Source organism: Cervus canadensis, chromosome 21 (assembly GCF_019320065.1).
Source record: "Cervus canadensis isolate Bull #8, Minnesota chromosome 21, ASM1932006v1, whole genome shotgun sequence".
Lineage (NCBI taxonomy): Eukaryota > Metazoa > Chordata > Mammalia > Artiodactyla > Cervidae > Cervus > Cervus canadensis.
In genome coordinates, this window is record NC_057406.1 from 54,715,286 (window position 1) to 54,739,792 (window position 24,507).

Genomic DNA, 24,507 nt, shown 5'->3' on the forward strand with positions numbered 1-24,507 from the left:
CTCCTGTTTCTGGCTTCTTCTGGAGCGGAGTTTGGGTTCTTTTTCCTTGTGTTTTGAATACTTGGCGCCTAAGCTGTAAGTAGACAACGTTTCTAACAACAAAGTACAGTGCTTTGAGTGCTGCTCAGGTACTTGTTCTGCAAAGAAAGCCTCATCATTTGTAGAATATTTTGCTTTTAAGACTTAAAATACACAAAATTCAAGTTTTATTTTGCCTACAACAAGAAAAAGGTCAAACACAAATAGCATACAAACAACTATAGAAACATGCTACAGTGACAGATTAAAGTCTGAATCACAAAACAGGAATAAAACACTGTTAGTATCTATAGAAAATAGGAATATTGCCACCGTCTTCCTGCTTTTTTAAAAATCGGTTTTGCATATAAGGAAATGGCTTGGAATGCTGTGTGCTGCAAGAATGTCAGAGTCCTATGTACACGTGAATTTTTTCTTTTTTTTCGCTACACGTGTGTACTGTGTTTTTTTCCCATCACAGTGAAGAAAGTTCAGCCAATAATATGATTTTCCAGAGGCCATGTTACCTTTAGTAGCTTAATATACAGGTAAAGGATTAGGGCTGTTGACAGTTTCTTTTTCCTGTGGTATTTTGTAGTATCTGAGCTATAGCTTAACTTTTAACAAAGTGTCCACCAGAGGCCATATGGCTTTAATTGGGTCTAGGTTGGAAGAGTCACCCTGAAATTTTGATGGGTCCAAAACTGGTTCTCCAGCACACCTCTTCATGGTCTTATAATGTTAGGATGCGCTGTGTGTGGTATGTGTGTGCATTGTTTGGATGCGCTGTGTGTGTGTGTGTGTGTGTGTGTGTGTAGTGGGGATGGAAGGATGTAGTGATAACCAGAAGCACCGTGTACTATAAAACAGGAGTTGTCAAAATGCGGTCCTTTTGAAGTGGAGTGGTCCTGGAGAGGTTCGTGAGAGGTGCTGGTGTCCCGAGGAAACAGATGCTACTTCCCAACCTTATCTCAGACTTACTAGCCCATGGGACAGATCCCTCTCAGTTTAGGATACCAGCGGGGTGTCACACACCTAAATTTGCAGTCCTCTCGAAAATTTAGTCCTCTCCCATAATAGTTTGTTTTGAGTTCTTAAAACCACCATCAAAGCTTTTCCTCTTAACTAGCTCATAGTTAGAAGCTTATAAAATCCACTTTCTTCTCATTAAACTGAGACTGTTAAGCTGTATGTGTTGCTGGTGAATGATGAGAATGAAGTCATGGTGTGGTTGTAGCCTGTTTGCTGCATGACTTTCTGATGTCACTGTGATGTGTTGTGATGGATGAGCGCCGTGGTAGATGCAGCTCCATATTGCTGACTTGTAGCCTTAAGGACTTTCTCTGGCCCTCATTTTTCCCTTTATTTTTATTAACAGAAGTTTGCCACACCCCCAACCCCCCTCACCCCCCATTTATTAATGAAAGCTCTGGTTTGGCATGGTTGGAATCAATCATGGCAGGTAGCCTCTCAACAATGTAGATTTTGTGATTCCCTAGGTACAAAAAACTGATATCTGTCTTCTCTCACTGTAGCTTGCCTCTCCAATTCCTGAGATCACTGCCTAGCTTAATATCTCTGTGATTCTGACACTCCCCTTTGCTCTCTATACTTGGGAGCCTGAACCAAGGTTTGTCTTTCTCCTACCCTGCCAAATTACAGAGCCTCGGGAGGAGCCAGGCAGGGTTAACACTCCTTTGGACAGCCTCCAGTTAACTGCAGAAAATGTGGAGTGGATAAAACATGGAAGCATTAGTTAGGTCACATGACAAGGTTTCATCTTAATTAAATGGCCCTCTTCGGGATTCCCTAACAGGTTATAGCACTGGAAGTTTCTGCTATCCCAGAGCAAAGCAGGTGAAATGTTAATTAAGAGGGAAGGAGATGTTAATTTGCTTCTGCTCCAGACTCAACAAAAGACCAGAGAGAACAGATACTTAAATATGATAGGTTGGAAATTGAAATTACAAGTAGTAGGACCAATCAGTGGAGAAGGCAATGGCACCCCATCCAGTACTCTTGTCTGGAAAATCCCCTGGACAGAGGAGCCTGGTGGGCTACAGGCCATGGGGTCTCGAAGAGTCGGACACGACTGAGCGACTTCACTTTCACTTTTCACTTTCATGCCTTGGAGAAGGAAATGGCAACCCACTCCAGTATTCTTGCCTGGAGAATCCCAGGGACGGGGGAGCCTGGTGGGCTGCCGTCTATGGGGTCGCACAGAGTCGGACACCACTGAAGCGACTTAGCAGCAGCAGGACCAATCAGAATAGAAATAATGAAAGATACTTAGGATTTTAAAGAATTTTCTCTCTCTCTTTTCTCATACAACTGTAGAAGGAATGTTTAGATTGGTTTTTATGACACACTAAAATTTCAAAAAATTTTTTCTTCTTTTCCTCCTGGCCTGCCAGTTGAGAGGGTTCTGAACAGAATCTACGAGTCTCCTCTCTTGTGGCTGCATGTTTCATTTGTGGAAACACAAAGGAGCCTCTGTGCCCTTTCTGCATTGTGTTTGGTTAATGGGCTGGTTTGACTTGCTTATCGTGCAACCTTCCAGTTTGTCTGCAAGCAAACCCAAAGTGCCACCTTCTATCAAAGTCTGCATGGTGGACTCAAACAGGATTTAATCCGTGACTGCCCTGGAGTCCAGGACAACTTTTGACACTTGGTGGGGATAATTAGTAACCAGTCCCCATGCTTGCTTGGATAAAGAAAACCACGCATATGCAAGTGCTCTCAGAGCTATTTAATCCTCCAGCATAATTGAATTACAGCTTGTATCTGCAAGGCTGACTTCACATGCTTACACTGTACCCTAACCTGCATCCTTTCACCCATTCTGAACACACAAAAGCGAATGAGCCACCGACCTGTTCTACGCAGTTGAACATGAAGCACGGAGCCAGGGTGGGGGGCGGGATGGCCAGAGTTGGGCTCTGCTGTGTATTGGGTGCTCTGGAGGGACCCCTGGGTCCTGGGTCTGAAGTTGGACAAGCTTTGGTACTGCCCTGGTCTGCTCACCACGCCTCCTGACTGACGCTGACAGTGGCACCGCGTCCCTTCTGCTCCCAGCTGTGGAGGCCCTGCAGTCAGTTCACCCGTGGCTTGTTCCCGTGGACCACAGGTGTTCTTCAGCTTCTTATCTCATTAATCTCTCTATTGGTTTAATTCTTTTCCTGGGCAAGTGACTTCCTCACATTGATACTCTCAGGAAAGACAAACTTTTTCTTTACTTTTAACACTTGGTTTGCATTTTGTTGATTGCACAGTTTTCTAGAAGGGCCAGTCTAACACACGTCCTGCACACCGACCGTGTGCTGACGGCCGGTGCTGTGTGCCGCGCCCACACAGCTTGTTCACGAGTTGCCGGCACCAGCTTGCTTTCCCCTCAAGCTCCTTTCATTGCAAATTCAGATGAGAACTTCCAGAAGGTCACTGATGTCCAGGCTCATGGGATTTACTACTGTGTTTGTTACCATGGGCGTGAAGGCCTATCACCCTGAAATTCTGGAAAGGTAGAACTAACTGCCCCATCAGCAGGGACTGAACCAGGGGACAGAGGGGGCGTGACAAAGAGGACAGAGGATGAATGGAAGAGAAAGGACATGTAGATTCCAGTATCCCTCGAAAGCTGATGTGACAGTTAAGTGACAGTGCCCTTTAGTCAGGCTGTTAGGAGGAAAATCTGGAAGAAGGTATTTCCTGCAGCTGGTGGAGGTGTCCAGTGGGGCTGCATTTTAAACTCTCTATTCACTGTGCTACAGGTCAGCACAAACCAAATGGATCTTTGTCCTGGTTCGGCCTAAGTCAGTGTGGATAGGAAATGCTGGCTTTTCTTTGGATCAGAGTTGTGAAACCAAGCAAAAACGAACAAACACGACCTTTCAGAATCTCTCCAGAGTGACTCTTCTGCCCCTTTTGTTTTGTTCCTTCTCATTTAAAAATATCACAATTGTTAAAGGTTAAATGTTTGGAGGGAACATGTGCTAGTTTACATGAGAAACCAGTCCATTTTGGGGACTAATTGTCACAAAGGACCATACCTGGTCTTTGCATCCACACACAGACCAATGGGAGAATTTGTTTCAATGTGTTGGTTATAACCTTGTCTCATGTTCTGGAGCTGTCCCGGCATGGCTATAAAAACAAGGATGCCTAGCCTGAGAAGTGAGTGTGTGCAACTGTACTGGAATATCTGGTGTTTGTTCCGATGTTCTCAGGGAGGGGGACAGAATACAGGAAAGTGGGACAATGTAAGCCATGTCACCATTGTTTATGGGGCCACCCTGGGTGTGGTGCTTCCACCCCAGCACCATTCGCTCAACAGAGTTCCCACACAGCTCAGGGCAGGTCTGACTTCAAGGGGCATTCCAAACACTTAGCGAGGTTGACAGAGACACAGGTTCAAGGCCTGATGAGCAGAAGTTCTGACTCCTCTAGCCTTAAATGAAGTGACTTATGCCCATGGCCATGTCCTATGCTTTGAGGAACCTTGTCTAGCCTGTCACCACTTCGTTGTGTATTTTGGGCTGTATTTTATTGCTAAGTGAGAATTGGGTGAGATTGATTTCTTCTTCCTGTCTTATTTCCAGAGTGGGAGAGCAATGACTGCCTCGTGTATTTCCTGTCTTCTTAATCTCCTAAAACACATGGCTCTGTGGTGTTACACCTGCCCGACAAGTTCTCTGCATTCTTTTATTCAGAGTGCAGCTCCAGGCCAAGGACGCTTTCATTTCCACCTCCCTCTCTCCCTTCCCTGTGAGCAGTAAGGGGAAGACGTGTCTCAAGTTGCAAGTGAAAGTGAAAGTCTCTCAGTTGTGTCCAGCTCTTTGCGACCCCATGGACTACAGTCCATGGAATTTTCCAGGCCAGAATACTGGAGTGGGTAGCCTTTCCCTTCTCCAGGGGATCTTCCCAACCCAGGGATTGAACCCAGGTCTCCCGCATTGCAGGTGGATTCTTTACCAATTGAGCTATCAGGGAAGCCCCTCAAGTTGCTAAGTGGGATGTAAGGGGACAGCGGCTATGTTCTAATACCCTCAGTGCTTTCTAGAGCCAGAGGCTGCTTCTGGCACCAACGATGTTTCTAGCACCAGGTGCTTGGTGATCAGGACACCCCCCCACCACCCCTGCCCCGCCCCAGAAGAGTCTGATGCAGGAGAAAAAGCATTGGGAAGAGAGTCAGGGCTACATTTTCCAGCTCTGCAGTTAACTTTTTTAGTCAAATAAGTTTGGCTTAAACAAAGTTAAAGCTAATTTCTTTACTACAGGACTTCCAAGAGCCTGTGATATAGGTACTATCGAGCTCAGAAAGCAAACCCAAAACAGTATCTCCTAAGCACGTTTGACCAGGGAGCCCTTGTGTAACTGAGTAACCTACCAACGCCTTGCTGCTCAGTCTGAAGCACCGAGCTAGAAGTCACTGTCGTCGCACTTTCTGATCCTGTGTCATCTGCCTGCTCGCTGTCTCTGGTTCCTTGTGTGTCCTTGAGGGGGAAACAGCATTCCTGGTGGGAATTCAGAGAGACTGAACGGTGGTGTAACACAGAATGGGCGGGGGGGCCTTGACTAGTTGAGGACATCTTCTCCCTCTGGGAACTAGTCGTGATTCCTAAAAGAACCCGGGGTCTGCTCTTGGCTGTCCAACTTAGGATAGCTTGCTGGCTGTGAGTGGTCTTGCAAAGCCTCCCCTCTGTTTCTGTTGTGTTCTGAAAGGCTCAGCGTGTCCCATGGTCTGAATTCATTCTGCGGTCCTCAAGATCCACTGGTGGCGCGTGTGATGGGGCCTGGGTCTGCCTGGTCGGCAGGCCTGTCTCTTGAGCTTGGATGGAACGGACAAGGGTAGGTGCTAAGTTCCCTTGGCTGGGCTTTTCTCCTTTTGTTTGTAGAACACTGTCAAAAGGTTATTGCCTCCTACATTGCTGAGGTCTGACTTCAGCATCTGCATTTGATGGAGATGGGGGCAAGGCTCAGAGGGGGCCCTTCCCAAAGGCAAGCGAAACACTAACAAGCAATGTCAAAACCAGTCACACTGATGTCTCACTTGGATATCTGAGGCAGGGGAGCAAGCATCTGGGCAGGAAGGTGGATGTGACACCCATCTTTAAGGCCCATTTTGAGGAATCTGGAGGCTCTCAAATGCCCACCACTTGGCTGGATGATGCTGGAATGCCACGGCAAAGGGAAATGGGAACACATGGACTCAGTTCCTGGATCAAAGGCATTTGGAAAGGATATTCTCAGGCCCTCCATTCTGTTCCCAGCAGGAACCAAGGCTGAGATGGAGGGTGGGGCAGGAGAGGCCTGACCAGGGTTAGTCAGAGAACAGGCTGGCGAAAGACTTCCTCAGGTTGCGGATGGTCTCGGCCTTGGCCTCGTCTTCACTGGGGGTCCCACGCTGGGAGGTGTCAGATGTGCTGAGGCTGTTAGTCAGGGACTGGGATTTGCTGAAAGAGAAAGGCAAAGGAAGTTGGGGGTGACATGGCTGGACTCCCCAGGAAATGAGTCCTGGGGCTTGTCTGGGAGCCAGCTGGATGAACCCCATCACCCCAAGGATACTGAGCCCCACAGCCAGGCATCCCCACACTTACACCACACACACAGTTAACCCGCCAGGTGGCTCCTGGGAGCCTCCTCTTTTAGGTGCAGGAATTGGGGCTCATAGCAAGGAACAAGGGAACATCCAAGGCTCAAATTCTCCCCACAAAAACAGGCTGCTCAGACTGCAGGCACAAGTGGAGAGCAGCTCGTCCACTCTCCGGCCTCGGTGCACAGACCCGCTTGGCAAACTCAAAGGTGTGGTATCGACAGGTTAGGCTTGCTCCTCCTAGACTTTCCAGCACCAGCTTGGGGATCAGAGGGTCTGTGTTCCAGGCCCTTCCTGCCATCTGTTCCTCCAGCCGTGGGCAGGAAAGGCACTGAGTGGGGCCTCCTTCCCCATCTGTGAGATGGAGGGTTGGTTCAGCCCACCCTCAGGCCTCGTGCAGCTCCGACACCATGGGCTTCCACTCCAAGTCTGCCCGAAGCTCTCATGGCCAATTCCAGTGCGCTTTGGAATTCTCACAGTGCCTACTGTCTGAAAGGCGGTGTTTGACTCTTTGTGCAAGCCTAATGCCAGGTGACAGGGCTCCAGACGTGAATGAGATTCAGGCCCTGCCCTCAAGGGGCTCACAGTCTAGTGGGGGTGAAAGATAGGAAGAGATGCACGCAGGCTCTTGTCATCACATTAAATAACTGAAATCTTCTTCAGAGCAGGGCTATCTTTTACCCCTTGCTTTTTCCACTCAGGGTGTTATTCAAGACTAGTTCAGAGTAGGCGTTTGCTGACCTGAATTGAACTAAATCATACTTTACAGCATCAACCAGGAGATTCAAGTGTTGTTAGCTAGATTACTGGGCTTCCCTGATTGCTCAGACAGTAAAGAATCTGCCTGCAATGCAGGAGACTCAAGTTTGCTCCCTGGTCAGGAAGATCCATTGGAGGAAGGCAAGGCAACCCACTCCAGTATTCTTGCCTGGAGAATTCCACGGACAGAGGGGCCTGGAGGGGGTGCGGCTACAGTTCATGGGATCCCAAAGAGTCAGACACGACTGAGTGACTAACACACACACACAGCTAGGTTACTACAAGATTAGTGCTCAAACCTGGCTTAAGATCCAGAGCTCTTGTCTGTCCCATGATTAGCTGGGCTGCATCTTTCCACATGTGAGAGGCAGCCACAGATACACACATATGGAGCCAGCAGCATTCTGAGCACCAACTGTGCAAACACTCATCTTAATTCTTATAATAGCCCTGTGGGGTAAACACTATTGTCCCCATTTTGCATGTGAAGAAGTTTAGGCACAGAGAGGTTAAGTAACTTCTTTCTGAGGTCAGGCAGCTTTTAAGTGGCAGACTTCAAACTGAACCCAAAGCGGGTCTGACTAGAGTCTGTGCTGTCAACCTCTAAGCCTACTGCTAGAGGACCACTCGGTAATATTACTAAGCTAAAACTGCATTTATCCTTTGATCCAACAATACCATTTCAGGTATTTTCTATACAGTTGGTCCTGCACATATAAGAAAAGGCGTGTTTTCAAGGCTATTCACTGCTGCCTTCTTTGTAAGAGAAAACCAAATTTCCACTTACAGTGGATTAGTTAGATAAATTGTAGTATAATTATACAGTGGAATAATTATACAGCTGTGAAAAGGAGAAAACGTCAATGAACTGTGTGGAAGAGCTCCAGAATGTATTGCTAAATGTAAAAGCAAGCAGCGAGTGGTGTGGATAGTGAACACTGCTGATTATGTAAATAAGTGGGAGGAGGGAACCAGAACATATATTTCCGTATATGCATAAGGAAATACTGGAGGAACACACTAGAACTAACAAAAGTGGTTACCTCTGGGGAGCAGGGGGCAGGAAAGCATTGGATGAGAATGAGGTAAGGGTTTTCAATAAAAACATCAACATCTTTTAGATCTTTGAACCAGGTGAATATATTAACTCTTCTGAAAAATTATGGCTAGCTTGTTTGGAGTTGAAGGAAAGGAAAAACTTTCCAAAGAAAATACATTTGGGGTCTCTCTCTCTGACCTCAAACCAAGAGACAGGCTTGAGAGGGAATGAGAGAGACAACAGATGTGTGCCCGGGGATGGAACCTTCACTTCCGCCCCGGTCATCTAGCCTTTCACAGGGTGACTCTGCAGGTCCTTGTATCAGGAGTCTATTTCCGGGACTTCTCTGGTGTCCAGTGGTTAAGAATCCGTCCTGCAATGCAGGGGACATGGGTTCGATCCCTGGTCAGGGAACTAAGATCCCACATGCCGAGGAGCAACTTAAGCCTGTGCGCCACAACTACTGAGCCTGCGGGACACAAGAAAGATCCCACACGCTGCAACTAAGACCCAACACGGCCCGACAAATAAATAAGGTTTTAAAAAGGAGTCTATTTTCCCACCTTTTTAATCTGGGCTTGACCATGCGACTTGTTTTTATCAAAAGCCTATGATGGGATGAAATGACATCATGCAACTTCTAAGCCTGGACCTTTAGAGGCCTCAAAGCTTCTACTTTTGCCCTTTGGAATGTAATTCTACCACATGAGGAAGCTGGGTCCAGCCTGCTGGAGGATGAGGCCCAGGAGAGAGAGAGAGAAGCTCGGCTGACAGGTGACACCAACAACCAGATGTGTGCAGGAAGCCCTCTTGGACTGTCCGGCCATAGATAAGTTGCTGGATAACTACAGCCGTATGAGCAATCCCAGGAGAGCAGGGTTGCTAGATTTTAGTAAGCAAGCATACACGACACCCAGTTAAGTTTGAAATTGAGATTAAAAATAAATACTTTTTGAGCATAAGTCTAACCTGTGCGATATTTGGCTTCCCCTGGTGGCTCAGACAGTACAGAATCCACCTGCAATGCGGGAGATCTGGGTTTGATCCCTGGGTTGGGAAGATCCCCTGGAGGAGGGCATGGCGACCCACTCCAGTATTCTTGCCTAGAGAATCCCATGAACAGAGGAGCCAGGCGGGCTATGGTCCATGGGGTTGCAAAGAGTTGGACATGACTGAACGACTAAGCACAGGCAATATTTGAGGGTATACACTCCAAATTATTCATTGCTGAAATTCAAATCTAATTGGGCATCCTGCATTTTATCTGGTAACTCTCCAGGAGAGACCATTGGGAGATCCTCCCAGCTGAACCAAACTCAGTACAAGTGACTAAATGAAAAAAAAAACTATGAACAAAGAAAATGGTTGCTTTCTTAAGCCACTAAGTTTCAGGGTGGTTTGTTATGCAGCAGGAAGTAACTGATGCAGGTATACATGGAGGATCACAGTGGGGCCTAACCTATGCTCTGGCCTTGCTAGGTCCTACCTGCCACCCAGGTTCCATCCTCTAGGCCTCCTTTTACCCATTTAAAGTTGGGGTGAGGCCTTGGTGGGTCTTGCTCTGAGTCCCTGACCCTGAGCCAGCCCAGCTCTGCCCACACCCCAAGTCCACTCTCAGCCCTCCCGGGTCCCACAGCACTTACTTGAGATGGGGATGGGGTGATGCTGGCTTCTTGGCCTCTTCGCCCTGTTGGGAGGCGCTGCGGCCCTGCACGGGGGGCCGGGGCTGCGAGGTAAGGGGTGTGCTCGGCTTGGGGGCCTGGTTTGGAGAGCTGCCTCCAGATGCACGGGAGAGCTGGGGAGACCCTGGCGATCTCTGCTGTGGCGATCCAGACTGAGGGCTCAGGGGCTGCTGGCCTTGTGGGGAGAGCCTCTGCTGGGAGGGGCTCCCAGATCTTGGGGGTTGAGGAGACTGAACTGGGCGAGGGCCCCCTGCAGGGAGAAAAAATGATTCCGTTCAAATTCTTTTAAGATAAATAAGGCTGTGCACAAGTGTCACTTCGAGGATGTTCATTACAGGGTTCTCCCTACCAGTGAAAAACTGCAAACAATACAAACACTCAACCATAGGGGAACTGACTGGAACATTAAGATACATTCATGTAATGGAATGTGCTATGGTCATCATGTATGATGTGGCAGAACAATATTAAATGACATGGGATGTTGTTGATAATATAAGCTAAATATGAATATATACTGCTAGACAGAAAGCAGCTTATAAAACAGTATTTGTGGGTTAATTTCATTTTGGCATGTATAAAAATACATGCCTGAGGCAAAGGAAGGAGTCCTTGCTCTGTCCAAGGGAGCAGGCTTGCATGCTAAGTCACTTCAGTTATGTCTTTTCATAGTTATTTTTCAAAGTTATTTTCTTTCAGCTTCTTGGCAAAGCAAAAAAAAAAAAAATAATACTTTTTGTTTGAGCACATAGAAAAAAGTTAACTTATATATAGATAGTATTTGCTTAGTATTTGCTTTAGCACAGGATCAGTGCTAAAAGATGATGAGGTTCCTTAAAAGAGAATTTCACTTTCACTGAGTTGAAAATGAGTAGTGAGTTCAAAAAACAAGTTAATAATGTGATCTTGTTAATTTGGGAAATCAATGAAAGCATTGTGTTTTAATTAGCCTTGTTATTTTTACTCTAAATGTTAATTCAATGAGCATCTTCTTTAATTATCCTAATTGGTTTTTAATTGATTGTTTTTCAACTCACTAAAAGTATGTTTCGCCTCCTGTCCGTTAAAATAATATCTCTTTATTTATCCAGTGTGTCTCTACTCTGAGCCGGAAAGGAAACAAGAATACAGTAGCTCTCTGTTTTAGAAGTGCTCTGTGCAAATGTGGTTGAAAAAGTAAGTCTTGGGGCAGAGTGGGAAAGGAGAGGGTAGGGCAGAGACACAGCCAGAGCCTGGCAGGGTGATGAATAAGTTGTTTTTGAACATTCTATAATCAGAGTTATCACCTGGCAGGAGGGCAGTGGGGCTGCAGTAGTTGTAAGTATTCTTAATGGTGACACTCATTAAGAACAACATGTGTATTATCATTGCTGTGTTTTTTGTTGTTGTTTAGTCGTTGTGGTCAACTCTTTGTGACCCTCATGGACTGCAGCCCACCAGGCTCCTCTGTCCATGGGATTTTCCCAGGCAAGAGTCCTGGAGTGGGTTGCCATTTCCTTCTCCAGGGGATCTTCCTGATCCAGGGATTGAACTTGTGTTTCCTGTATTGACAGTTGGATTCTTTACCACTGAATCAGCAGGGAAGCTTAGTAAGACACAAATTATTAATAGTGAGTTTTAAAAGATATAGGAGTTTATTCTGGCAGTGTCTCTATCAGCATAACTGCTTTCCTTACAGAAAAATCCAGTAAGAATAAGTTCTTGGCATCCTTGCTGGCCTCAAAGGTTTTGATAATCCCTTTTGTCTCCTTTTGAGATCCCTATCCTGTTTCTCCATCTACTTGACATCTCTTTGGACCCAGATTTTCTTTTTTTTGGCATACTGTGTGGCATGTGGGATCTTGGTCCCACTGCACTCCCTGAGCTGGAAGCGCAGAGTCCTAACCTCTGGATTGCCAAGGAAGTCTCGAATAGTGAGCTTTTAACAGTCAAAGTCCCCGGTGGCTCAGCCAGTAAAGAATCTGCCTGCAATGCAAGAGACCTGGGTTTCACCCTTGAGCTAGGGAAGATCCCCTCGAGGAGGGAATGGTAACCCCTTCCGGTATTCTTGCCTGGAGAATTCCACGGACAGAGCAGCCCAGTGGGTTACAGTCCATGGGGTCCCAAAGAGTCGGACACGACTGAGTGATGGTTATCAGCAGTAAATTACTAGCACCTACTGAGCACTACCTCCACACTGGGACACCTTGCTATTTATAACTGCTTCTCTTGCATTATCTCACAGGCAGCTCCCCATTACTAAACAGGCGCATGTCATCTCCTCCTTCCTCACTGTGGAATCTGAGCCTCTGAGAAGTGAGGTAACTTGCCTAAGTCTGCCAGAGGACTGAGACATTGTAAGTAGATTCAAACGTGTGCATCTGCCTGAAGAAGGACTCAGTGTTCACTGGTACATGGTTGTGTCAGTCCTGCAACTTCCCTCTTCTTAAACGCTTTCTGCGTTTCCAGGAGGAGACACACAGAAGAGAAAGATGAATGGATGTTTTATATAAGACCTGTGGAAGAGGAAGCTGTTTGCTGCCCAAGGCTGATTTTCTCAAGAAGAAATGAATCTATTACTTTGATAAAACCGCCTGGGAAGGTCACAGTGTGATGGTAGTACTTTCTTTCTGATGGGTCTTAAAGCAGATTATTAAAAGACCACCATGAAAATGCCTGGCCTGGCATCTTGGGGTGAAGCTGTCCCGAGGCCCCAAGCTGGCACTAGAGCCATGAGGGTGCCTGGAAGGTTCTGACATCGAGAGAGGACACGGGTGACTCTTGCCCCAGGCCTGAGCGTGAGAACACACGAGCAGCTGGCAGCCCGAGAGAAGGGGTTAGTTACCGCCACAATCTCCTTTCATCTTGTCATCAACAGTTCATCCATTCTCTGATAAATGGTGGCATTTATTTAGTAACACTGGGATATTTTTGAGGAATGATTCGAATTGACAAGGTTCTATATAATGTTCCGTTTTTCTTTCTCACTCTTGCTGGCTAGCTCATAAATCTATAATCAGGCACTGCCAGTGGCTAGGAAACAGGCACTTTCTAGAAGATCTGAAAGACCAGACTTGTAAACATGCCATTTTCTTGTGCTTCCTTGCACAAAGCCTTAACACCTACCTCTGTAAAAAGGAAACACCCCTGTTTTCATTGTTGACACATTAGGAAGCTGAAAATGAGACCATAAATGGGAAAGCCCCTAGCACAGGGCCTGGCACATACTAGGTACTTAATACATTTACTTTCTGTCTTTCTTCCCTCCTTTCCTGACTTTAAGGGAGTGACAACCTCATGGTCTCATTCATTCTGCACACAGAGCAAGGGAGTAAGTCTGGTGATTAAGTATTAATGTGGAGCTTTCCAGAGTGCCTTTTGGGAAGTCACATGTGGATCCCTCACTGCATTCCGGCATCCTTGCTGGATGGCCTCTCTTGGCGGGTGGCTCGTCACGGGTCCTACCTTGTGTGGGTGGCCGTGGCTGGGGTTGTCCAAGTGGAGGACCCAGTTGGGCTTGCCCAGGGGATTTTGCTGGTTTAGTCTGAGGCGCCTAAAGCAGAAGAGAAAAGAAGACTTGTGGCCACTACAACCATTCACTTCCTCGGTGGGAGGGCAGGATTTGTAAACATCTGTTTGTTACTGAGGTGCTCAGTTGCTTAGTTGTATAATGGACTGTAGCCCGCCAGGCTCCTCTGTCTATTGGATTCTCCAGGCAAGAATATTGGAGTGGGTTGCCATTTCCTTCTCCATTGTTACTGAGGTGAAACTTACCTAATGTGCACAACACAAATAGTTTCTACATGTGGAGACACCTGTGTAATCACCAAGCAGGTCAAGACAGAACATTTCCAGTGGAGAAGGCTGCCCCATGCCTTCTCCAAGCCAGTGGCCTTCTTGAGAACGAGCATCTTTCTGACATCTGTTATCACAGATTTGTTTTGAGGGGGAAAAGGGGGATCAGGTTTGGAGACTTGCTTTTCCAGAAAGCTGGAGATCTAGCAAGTTCTTTGGAGAATCATCTGGTAACCCATGGTGAGGATCAGGAAAGACAGGAGCTCTGTGTTAGCGTGAAGAGGTTGGAAGATGAGGAAATGGAAGACACAAGAGTCCCTATTGACCGGTGCCCTGGAAGCCCACAAAGGGCATGTGTGTACATGTGGGCATGAGTGTGCACGTGTGTGCGCACACACACACACACACACACACCCTGCTCACCACTCAGGCCCGGGATGGAGGGCACAGAGGGGACACCTGGTTTCCTATGTTAATAATCTCTGCCTGCAGACACTCAAAGCCCAGTTGAAACCACGTTTTTCTCTCCAGGGTGGCAGAGAGAGGAAGGGCCCCTCAGAGCCTCCCAAATGTCCCTGTCAGGAGCAGGGGTACACACTCTCCCCCAAGCCCAGCCCCACCCACACCCCATTCCTTTCTTCCCAAGTTGGTTCCTCCCTGAATGCATCTCCTCTGGATCAGGGCACCCACTCCCAGACAGCCAAGTATCTCACATGACTATACACTCTCTTACCCAAGGCCTCAGGGGCGAGGGTACCGTGCCCCCTGGCATCAGGAGTTGGCTCATTTTGGAGACGACAAGGTCGGCCATCAGCTGTTTGTCCTCTTCTACGTGCTCCCCAATCAGGGGCATTGAGCTGTCCATCACCTGCGGGAGAGAAAGGAGTCCTGAAGGAGCCTCGTGCCAGGGGAGCCTGGCAGCTGAGCAGCGCGTCCCAGGAGGGTGGGCTCAGACCTCAGGACAGAAGCGAACACTAGATGGCAGTGTTCTCCATGCAAATCCCCAGCCCAGCGCCTCAGCTGGAAATGACCCCCGTGGAGACAGCCGATTTCCCGCAGTTCAGTCTAAATCAACTCCCTGGACTCTGTTCAATTCAGTCTGTATTTGCTGGGCCTCAGACATGCGACCAAGGGCGGGGAGCCTTTGCTGACCTTTTCTGCTCTTTTCTTTGGGGAGCCAGTCTCCGCCCCCTCCTTTCCCACCTCGGCCCCTACCCAGGATTGGAGCCAGCTTTCTGAACTTTGGCCCAAGGTCAAGGTTTTCCACAAAGCCGGAAGCAGTGAAGGAAGGGGCTCAATTATGATAAAAAACTGACACGGGTTGGAGTCAACTCAAGGTTCTGAGAGAAGAGGGAAAAGGCGAGGCCTGTTTTCCTGGACTCTAGCAGAATAAACTGCAGAGAAATTTCTTCCACAGGGAGAAGGCTGCTTCTCAAAGCAGGCACACTTCTAATGGGAGGGGCCCTGAGAGATCAGGGGCTTCCCAGGTGGTGCTGGTGGTAAAGAACCTGTCTGCCAATGCAGGGGATGTAAGAGATGCGAGTTCAGTCCCTGGGTGGGGAAGATCCCCTGGAGGAGGGCATGGCAACCCACTCCAGTATTCTTGCCTGGAGAATCCCATGGACAGAAGAGCTTGGTGGGTTACAGTCCACCGGGTCGCAAAGAGTCAGACACGACTGAAGTGACTTGGCATGCATGCATGCTGAGCGATCATATTTGTGCATCCACTCTTTTGGCAGATGCAGAAACCAAGGCCCAGAGATGGGAAGGGGCTTGCCCACAGTCATATAGGCCAATGATCCAGGTGGTTCCCTAGGCATGGACAGAGGTAGAAGGTCTTGGGTGGGTTGGTGGAGGGTGGGGCCTTGGTGGGCTCTCTGTCTCCTCCCTAGCTATAGGAAGCCAGCCTGTTCACCCAGTTCACGGCCATCTGATTCTCTGTCTGGTTTCCCCCTTTCCCAAGCTCTGGACTCACTGGGTTCTGTCTCCCATCCCTTGGGCAGGTCATTGACTCTGCCCACTCTCTATCTGGCTAGCCCTTCTCATCTGTCAGGAACATCTAGCTGGTCCTTCCTCTGTGAAGCCTTCTTGGCACTCCTGCCATTCTTGCTTTGGTTGTCTCACCATCTCCTGTTTCTGTGTGTCTCCCCAAACAGACTGTGAGCCCCTGGCTTGGGGATGGGCCCTGTACCCAGACAGGTGTGCCCTTGATCAGTACCTGCTGAATGGAAGGACAAGTCCTGCTCACATCGATAAGGATACTAGTAAGTGCTGCATTGCTTTGCTAGGTGCCAGGTGCTGTTCGAAGCACTGGGTGGAGATCTCACATAAATCTCAGAGTATCTCTTTGAGATAGGTACCATATTGTTCTTATCACAATGGGAAAGCTGAGGGTGAAAGAAGTAGCAAGTTCCAGGACAGATGACGAGCACTCCTTCTACATCTCAACAATCACTGACCAGCTCTCTGAGGTGAGAGCTGGGAACAGGAGACCTGGCTTCCAGGCTCTGGTTCTCCTAGGGACTCGCGGTGTGATCTTGGCAGCTCACTTCTCGTCTGTGGGCCTGTTGTTTTCCTCAACTATAACCTGAGGGGGTTGGCCAGCTGCGAAGACCCCTGCATCTGGGACTTTTAGGAGCCCATTAATCTAAAGCACCTACTATAGTTGTTGCTGTTTAGTCGCTAAGTTGTGTCCAATTCTTTTCGACCCCATGGACTGTAGCCTGCTGGGCTTCTCTGTCCCTGGGATTTGCCAAGCAAGAATATTAGAGTGGGAAGCCATTTCCTTCTCCAGGGGATTTTCCCGATCCAGGGATCATACCTGTCTCCTGCATTACAGGTGGATCCTTTACCACTGAGCCACCAGGGAAACCCTATTATGATCGGGAAGCTGAAAAGCAAACTCAAGGATGTGAATGCAGATTCTGTGAGCAAATTGAGCTCCCTGTGGGTTGAGCCTGGGTCCTTGGCATCCTGGATCCCATTGCCCGGCACATGGACAGTCTCAGTCAATGTGGGCTGAGCTGAGTTGTAACTGTGGCGTCTGAGTGTACACAGCTCTGTCCTTTTTCTTCCTGACCCTGCCTGCCCACACTTTTTTGTTCTGGTTTCTTTTTCCTACATTCCCTACAGTGGAAAACAGCCGCCACAAAGAACCTGAGGTCAGAGCATTTTGGAGTCCCCACGGTGGACACAGCTAAAGGAAGTGGACGCTCTGGTCTCCCCAGGGAAGCATTTTTCCAGTGAGCAATGTCATTCCCTGGACAAGTCATGGAGGACAAGTTCAAGGGTCTTTCCCCTGAGTATTTCACTGTGAGGATCTTCACAAAACATGTCCCACAAATTTTATGTTCTCACCACAGAGGTGGCTAAAGAAATCAGTATTTTTGGATCCTGTCTTTGTTTTTTAAAATACCTTTTATCTGCCTGGTAAAAAGCTCCCTATCTCCCTTGACCCCACTGTAAACCAAAAAGCAAGGGAAACAACTCTGTAATGTTTCTGAGGGAAAAGAAAGGCTGAAAAGCCATTCTTTCCTGCCCCCCCTCCCCACCCTGAAACATTTTTGAGAAGTTGTTTTCTTGTTTCTTAAAAGTCCAAACCCACGATTTTTTTTCTCAGATGTGGAAGGTCTTTCATCCCTGACCCTCTGAATGTCTGGAGGCAGGGAGCCTGGGCCCACGGGTACAAACTTTTGTTTCCTAAGAGTGAAAGTTGAGGAAACTCAGAGAGGCAGGAGCTCTCAGGGGCAGAGATAATGCTAAAGCGAGAGAGAAGGAACTAAACTCACAGAAGGGAGAGGGAGGCAGCTCAGGAGTCCTTCATCTGCTGGCTGCAGGCCCCTCTCTGAATGGAAGCTCCAGAGCAGAGTCCCTGCTACCCTGCTCACGGTCGTATCCCCATCACCTGACTGGGGGGCTGGTGCCCAGAGGAGGAGCTCAACAGTGGATGAATGAATGGGTGAATGAATCAGTGACCACGTGTGTGTCAAAGCTGAGTTCATGTCTGATGGTCCCATGAGGAGATGCAGAGGCAGGAGGGCCAGGGAGGGCTTCAGGAGATGCAATGCCCTGGGCATGGATCTGAAGTGCCCAGGTGTCCTCAGGAAGGTGGGCACCTCCTTCCTCCAGGGAGCAGCCTGGGTCTGACTCGGAAGCAAGTGTGCAGGATGGTGGTTCCGCTCCTGGCTCCTGCAGTATCCCCCGAGAAGGGGCTGCTGCGGGGATTTCAGGTATGGTGGCCACTGGACTCAAGGGGAGAGTTTTTTCCTTGACTGTGCCGCACGGCATGTTCGATCTTAGTTCTCTGACTAGGGATCAAACCCACATCCCCTGCATTGGAAGTATGGAGTCTTAACCACTGGACTGCGGGAACTCCTGAGAGTTGTTTTCTAGAGCAGGACTGAACTTGCTAATATAGATGGTAACTCATCCTTGGAAGTTACCGGGCTTTCCTGGGGGTGAGAGTGGGCAGAGGGGCTGTGCCCGCCCTGGACTCCCTCCCCTCCACCTCCGAGTTGGCCAGTCTAGAGGCTCGGGGAGGGAGAAATGCCTTCCTGGCAGGGCAGCAGGAGACCAGCAGGGCTCCCACCCCTGCAGGCACTGGTCCTGGCTCGCTGCGGGTCCTGGGAGTGGCGCAGACACGGGGCTGGAGCACCAGCCGGCTCTCGCGGTCATCCCAGCCATGTGCTTCCCATTAACTGCCCACGCCCGGGGAGGGGGCAGCCGCAGGGCGCTCCCTCACGTGTCTTGGCCGTGTGTCAGCACCGCCCTCTCCGCTGTGGTGTGAGCAGGAGGCCACAGGAGCGCAGTCCTGGAGGGACGGGTGGGGGTGGTGTGTGAGCGTAGAGCCGTGACGGTGGGGAGGGACCTCGGAGCCAGCGCAGCCTTTTCAGGGGAAGCCATGGAGAGCCATGGGCTCTGGTGGGGGCCGGGAAAGGGTTAGGAGCGGAGAGCGGGGCTGTGAGGTCAGGAGAGACACGGCGGAGCCATGGCGCGGGAGGGGGACGGTGGGATCGGGGGAGGCCTGGGGAGGGAGTCATGGGGGTGGGCGGGGGGATGGGAGGCCCACAGGGACCCATAGGCGCCAGCTCTGCAGGGCAGCAGGGGGTCGTTGGCCTGTGAGAAGCAGGAAGGTTGAGGGAGCGGTTCTAGGACTCCAGCCCCTCTGAGCCCCTCTCATACAATTACATTTCCCTCCGTTCTCACCCCGCTCCTAACCATCAGCGCCCTGCAGTTACTAGTGTACCATCCTCCCGGCCGGCACACCCCGTATGTGTCTTGTTCAGGGCTCTGTCTCCAGAACTGCCCCCCACTAGGCCCATGGGAACCCCTAATATGTGTTTGTTGATTGAACAGATGATGAACTCTCTGCACGGTGACTGTGGAAGTGGGTCCTCTTTACCCGCTTGGACACTAAGAAAATTTGAGAGACTGGAGGGGACAGAATCTTGCCAACTCTTGGCCCAGGGCCCTTCCCCTACCGTTAGGGCCACAGGTGTTGGAAGGTTGTCAAACCTCATGCCCAACGTCATTGACGTCCAGGGCAGGACCAAGGGCACGAAGGCTTTAGATGCAGCCGAGGGGGTGGATGGGGGTACGTGCGGGCAGTGGGTGAGAAGCCCCTGGGGGCCGCTCACTGAGGCCTAGGCTGCTCATGCCCCAGCCATGACCTAAGACACAGCGGACCACACTGGAGGTCACACTTGGACTCCTTCCCTCTGGAATGCCTGCCCAGGGGCCTGGTTCAGGCCAGGAGGAACTCCCGCTCCACCGCTCACCTCTATGATGTAATCTCTGCCATCTTTGCTGTGGACAGCCTTGACAGCACAGATGTCCAGGCCACCAAACATCTCCGAGCAGCTGTCCACCCACAGCCTGTACCTGCAGGGATGGACAGACAGTGAGTATGAGGGACAGGAGGCAGGGGCGGGAAGCAGATGGCGAGAGATGCAGAGACAGGGGAAGGAGAGACACAGAGAGACACCCACAGAAAAAACAGGCTAGGAGACAGACAGTGACATACACACAAACACATCCACTAGGAGATGGAGAGAGACAGGAAGACATAAGAGACAGAGATGCAGCGAGAGAGACAGAAAGGCAGAGAAATGGAGACAGAGAGAAACAGAGGCAGTGGGAGAGACAGAATGGGTAAAAAGAAAGGCAGAGACATAGATGGACAGTGAGAGAGATACACAGAGGGAGAGAGATTGGAGAGGGAGCCAGGAAGGGAGGCGACAAGCAGGATGAGAGGGAGGAGTGAGGGGGGCGGGCGGGGGATCTCAGAGACCTGACCTCCTTCCCTTCCCCAGGACTTTGCTGGCCCCCCAGTACTGGGGAGCTTATCCTGCCCCCAGTTGGAGCTGTCCTGGACCCCAGCTGCCCCTGAAGTCCTTTTCCCTTGGGAAAACTGCTTGAAGGGCCCCAGAAATCCCTCCCAGGCCCAGCCTGCGGGGACAAAGGGTGTATTCTCTCCCTGGCCTGGGGCACGCAGGCAGAGGAGCCTGGCAGGCTTTTCCAGCCTGGCCCGGGGGCCTGGCCCTCTGGACCCGCTGCTTTTGTTCCCTTTCCAGCCACTTGATGGCTGCAGGGCCCGTTTGCTTTGCAGGAGAAGATCTCAGTGCTGGACTCTGACCCTGCAACAAGGGGATGGTTGTATCTTCCCGGCCTTGCGCTTGGCTTCCCTCGTGGTGGCTGGATTTGGAGTCACAGGGGACTTTGTGTCAATGTTCTTGCTTTTCTCCCCACTCTCCAGGGTCACACGGGGCACGCCTGCTCGGAGATCTATTTGTGTCTCTGAGCCATAAGGCCTGGAATGAGCTGAAGTGCTCTCAGAGCTGGCTCTCTCATCTCCTCTGCTAAGTCCCCTGGAGGCACTGAGGCTACTGACCATGAATGTGCAGAAGGGAAAGCGGATTCCAGGCCTGAGCCGCCCCACTCCCATGGCAGGCTCCTCCAGGAATGGCCCATGGGGCCTGGGACTGAGCAGAGCCAGGGAGACGGTGACCTGCTGGAGACACCTGGCAGCAGCCTGCGCAGCCGGGGGGAAAGGTGGGGCTTCCCTTCTGGAAAGGTGGTGGGGAAAAGGGCCACGGCTGTCCCCTGAATGCCCGCTGGGGGATGGCTGTCACTCCCCCAGACCAGGTGCTGCAGCTGTGCCAGGGAACGAGCCCAACCGCGGAGGCTGGAGAGCACAGGTGGGCGCCCACCTTGGGGGCGGCACCTGGGACTGGCAGGAAGGGAAGGAGACCAACATTTCCAGGGCACTCCCTGCCACTGAAGATCCCGTTCTCATCAGCCCTCTGGCTTGGGTGCATTGCCTCCAATCTACAGCTGCAGAAGTTCAGAAAGGGTAGTTAACCTGTGTAACACAGCTTGGAAGGGGGCAGGACCACCCGCTTTAGTTCATGCTGTCTCCTCAGCTTAGAGCCCTGAACGAGGAGTTCCACAAGGGCAGGAACCGTGTTACATCCCTCCCCTAAGCCTCAGTCCGTGTGACTGTAGCACTGGTCCTGCTTCACTCCTCGGGGCAGAGACGGGACACAGGAGTATCTAATTACAGTGCTGCTGCTTTCTGGGTCATAGAGATGGGAGCCATGATAGTCATGTGACTTAAGTCAGGCCTATCAGTGAAGAAGGCTCAATGCCAGGCTTTGATTGAAATGGTTAGGAAAGACATCTTCTTTCTGCTGGACTTGACACAGTTAAGACGTAAGCCTGGAGCCACTTTGGACCACTATATGAGTGAGCTGACCGGAATGAAGCCAACATAGAAGAAAGCTGAACTGAAGTTGGCAGTGAAAGTGAAAGTCGCTCAGTCGTGTCTGACTCTTTGCGACCCCATGGACTGTAGCCCACCAGGCTCCTCTGTCCATGGAATTCTCTAGGCAAGAATACTGGAGTGGGTGGGTAGAATAAGTTCTAAAGTCCTACCTGGTGCTGCACCTCTGAAGTTTTCATTGCCACAAGCCAGTAAATCCCCTTTGGCTCCAACTAATCCATTTTCTGAAACTTGCAACTGATACAGAGTTCTTAAAGGGAAGGGTTGGGTCTTTTTGTCTGTGCTCAGCATACATGGCATGAAGTCGGTACTCAATACATGTCCACTGAACAGACCTTTCTGACCCAAAGCCCATGCCTTGCCCACTGTCACTGAAGGCTTACAAGCAGAGATCACTGGGCACTCAGCAAGGGATGTATGTGTGCTGCTGGCCTCAAGAGCAGGTGGCTGGTCCTTCTTCAGGTGAAGATGGCTCACAGGTGTTGTTTAAAGGGAGGGACTTTCAGCCAGTGTGCCTCTCTGCTGCATTCATGATTCACAGGAAACTGACTTCTCCCTCCTCATGCTGAGACAGGAGTACATCTGAGAGAGGAGTTGACACTCTGGGTGGGAGCCCTGGTACCCTAACGGGATGCTTCCATACAGCTGTCAAGAGCAGAAGAGATTGGTGAGGACTTCCTGCAGCAACTGGCAGGGCCACAAAGACCCCTGGACTTGGAGTCAAGATGTCAAGGTTTTAGTTTTATCTCTGCCATTGATCAGTTCTGTGACTTGGACAAGCCATGCTCCCCCTCTGAGCCATCTTCCCCATGTGTAAAATGGGGTTATTGTAAAACATGCCCTGAAGGCTATTATGGGCAGTAAAGCGGATCATGCCTGGGAAAGTGCTCTGTGGGTGGCGAGACGCTGGCCAAAGTGCGAGACGGCATTCCTTACAGGATCCTTGCTGTATCCCTGTCTACCTCCCCCTGTGGCTGGTACGCCTCCCTAAGCACTTCCGTTACCTCTTACCTCTCTGTCATGGCCACCTGCTCCAGCATGGCAGAGCCTGTGTTGGCCTTCCAGTTTCCAGAGATGGAGGTTCTCCTGTACCAGAACAGATGACACGGTGAGGGCAGTAGGGATGCTTGTCACTGATCTGCTTCCCTTTTTTGCTTTGGCTGTTTGGTGGCTCTGATTCAAATATCTAGCTTACATTGTTCTTCAGTCATGTTGGACTCTTTGCTATTCTATGGACTGTAGCCTGCCAGGCTCCTCTGTCCATGGGATTCTTCAGGCAAGAATACTGGAGTGGGTTGCCATGCCCTCCTCCAGAGGATCTTCCTGACCCAGGGATCGAACCCAAGTCTCTTATGCCTCCTGCATTGGCAGGCGGGTTCCTTACCATGAGCGTCGTCACCTGGGAAGCCCACTGTGATGTGCATTCTTAGATACACATCCTGTCTTCAGATTTATTTTTTGTGTTTTCATTTCCCTTTATGTTGATTGTCTTATTTGTTGGGTCTTATGTATCGTTCCCTAAGCTACCTTTGAAATGTAAAATTGAATTTAATGAATGCCTACACTATCAGATTAAATCCTTCAAATGGCCTCCTGTTTTTTTTTTTTTAGAAGAACTAGGGTAGTATAGCCCCTGGTGACTCTGGAATCTTTTTTGAGCACTAAAATGTAGGAAAAATAACAAATGGGGAGAAGTGACTGCCTTTTCATGGTGAACAGCAGGAAGGCCTTCTGCCTCTGTCTGCCTCATCACCCTCTCAGTTCCCTTGCCTTTCTGCTCCAGCAACAACTGACCTCCCTTCAGGTGCTCCAAAGCCCATGGGTTTTTTCCTGCATATAGGCCTCCATACACTTTTCCCCTTTGCCTGATACAGTCTTCATCTCCATCCTTGTCTCCCTAAGTCCTACTCATCTTTCAAGTTTCATCTGAAAATGTGACTTTCTGACCTGACACTTCCCCAGTAAGAACCGTGAGAGTTGGACTGTGAAGAAAGCTGAGTGCTGAAAAATTGATGCTTTTGAAGTGTGGTGTTGGAGAAGACTCTTGAGAGTCCCTTGGACTGCAATGAGATCCAACCAGTCCATCCTAAAGGAGATCAGTCCTGGTGTTCATTGGAAGGACTGATGCTGAAGCTGAAACTCCAATACTCTGGCCACCTCATGCAAAGAGCTGACTCATCGGAAAAGACCCTGATGCTGGGAGGGATTGGGGGCAGGAGGAGAAGGGGACGACAGAGGGTGAGATGGCTGGATGGCATCACTGACTCGATGGACATGGGTTTGAGTAAACTCCGGGAGTTGGTAATGGACAGGGAGGCCTGGTGTGCTGCGATTCATGGGGTCGCAAAGAGTCGGACACGACTGAGCGACTGAACTGAACTGAACTGAACTGGTACTACACTCTACCAATGTTTAGAAATGCTCGTTTCAGTTGCAATGACCGCTTTAGTGTGCTGACTTCCCTGAGGGCAGGGAGCATGTTTGGCTCATCCTTCTGTACCTCTAGTGTCCAAGGGTTCCTGGCAGGTAGTAGGTGCCAGGTAACAACTCACTAGGTAAGGGGCTGTGTATGCTGAAGAGAAAATCCAGTGGCATATTTGGATTCAGCAAAGACTGAATGGCTTTAAGCAAAATGGAAGTGATAAAGTGATCTGTTTCATGACCAAGGAAAGGCATGTGATTGAGCTTCAAGGGTGAACCAGTGCTATCAAATGTCTCTTTAAAAGAGAAAATACAATGTATCTGAGGATAGCAGATGCTGAGAACAGGTGGCCAACAAGAGCCATAATGGTTAAAGTGTTTTAGTGACATTGATAAGCTTCAGTTGGTTCAGTTCAGTTCAGTTCAACTCAATGCAATTAAATTC

The 24,507-nt window shown here is 49.7% G+C and overlaps 1 protein-coding gene and 1 long non-coding RNA gene across 2 annotated transcripts in view; one reads left to right on the forward strand and one right to left on the reverse strand.

Moving 5' to 3' along the window:
- The first annotated feature begins 5,737 nt into the window (after positions 1-5,737).
- LOC122423889 lies at positions 5,738-12,668 on the forward strand. Its single transcript, XR_006264236.1, has 3 exons — positions 5,738-5,862; positions 11,179-11,263; positions 12,312-12,668. It is a non-coding gene; the product is annotated as an uncharacterized LOC122423889 (long non-coding RNA).
- SYN3 (synapsin III) overlaps positions 5,858-24,507 on the reverse strand; it is a 465,440-nt gene continuing 446,790 nt past the window's right edge. Inside the window, exons 9-14 of the mRNA XM_043441347.1 lie at positions 22,653-22,727; positions 19,639-19,741; positions 14,595-14,729; positions 13,532-13,619; positions 10,049-10,337; positions 5,858-6,467 (exon numbers count right to left, since the gene is read on the reverse strand). Of these exons, the coding sequence (XP_043297282.1) occupies positions 6,335-6,467; positions 10,049-10,337; positions 13,532-13,619; positions 14,595-14,729; positions 19,639-19,741; positions 22,653-22,727 (823 nt within the window). The 3' untranslated portion in view covers positions 5,858-6,334. The remainder of the gene's footprint in view (positions 6,468-10,048; positions 10,338-13,531; positions 13,620-14,594; positions 14,730-19,638; positions 19,742-22,652; positions 22,728-24,507) is intronic.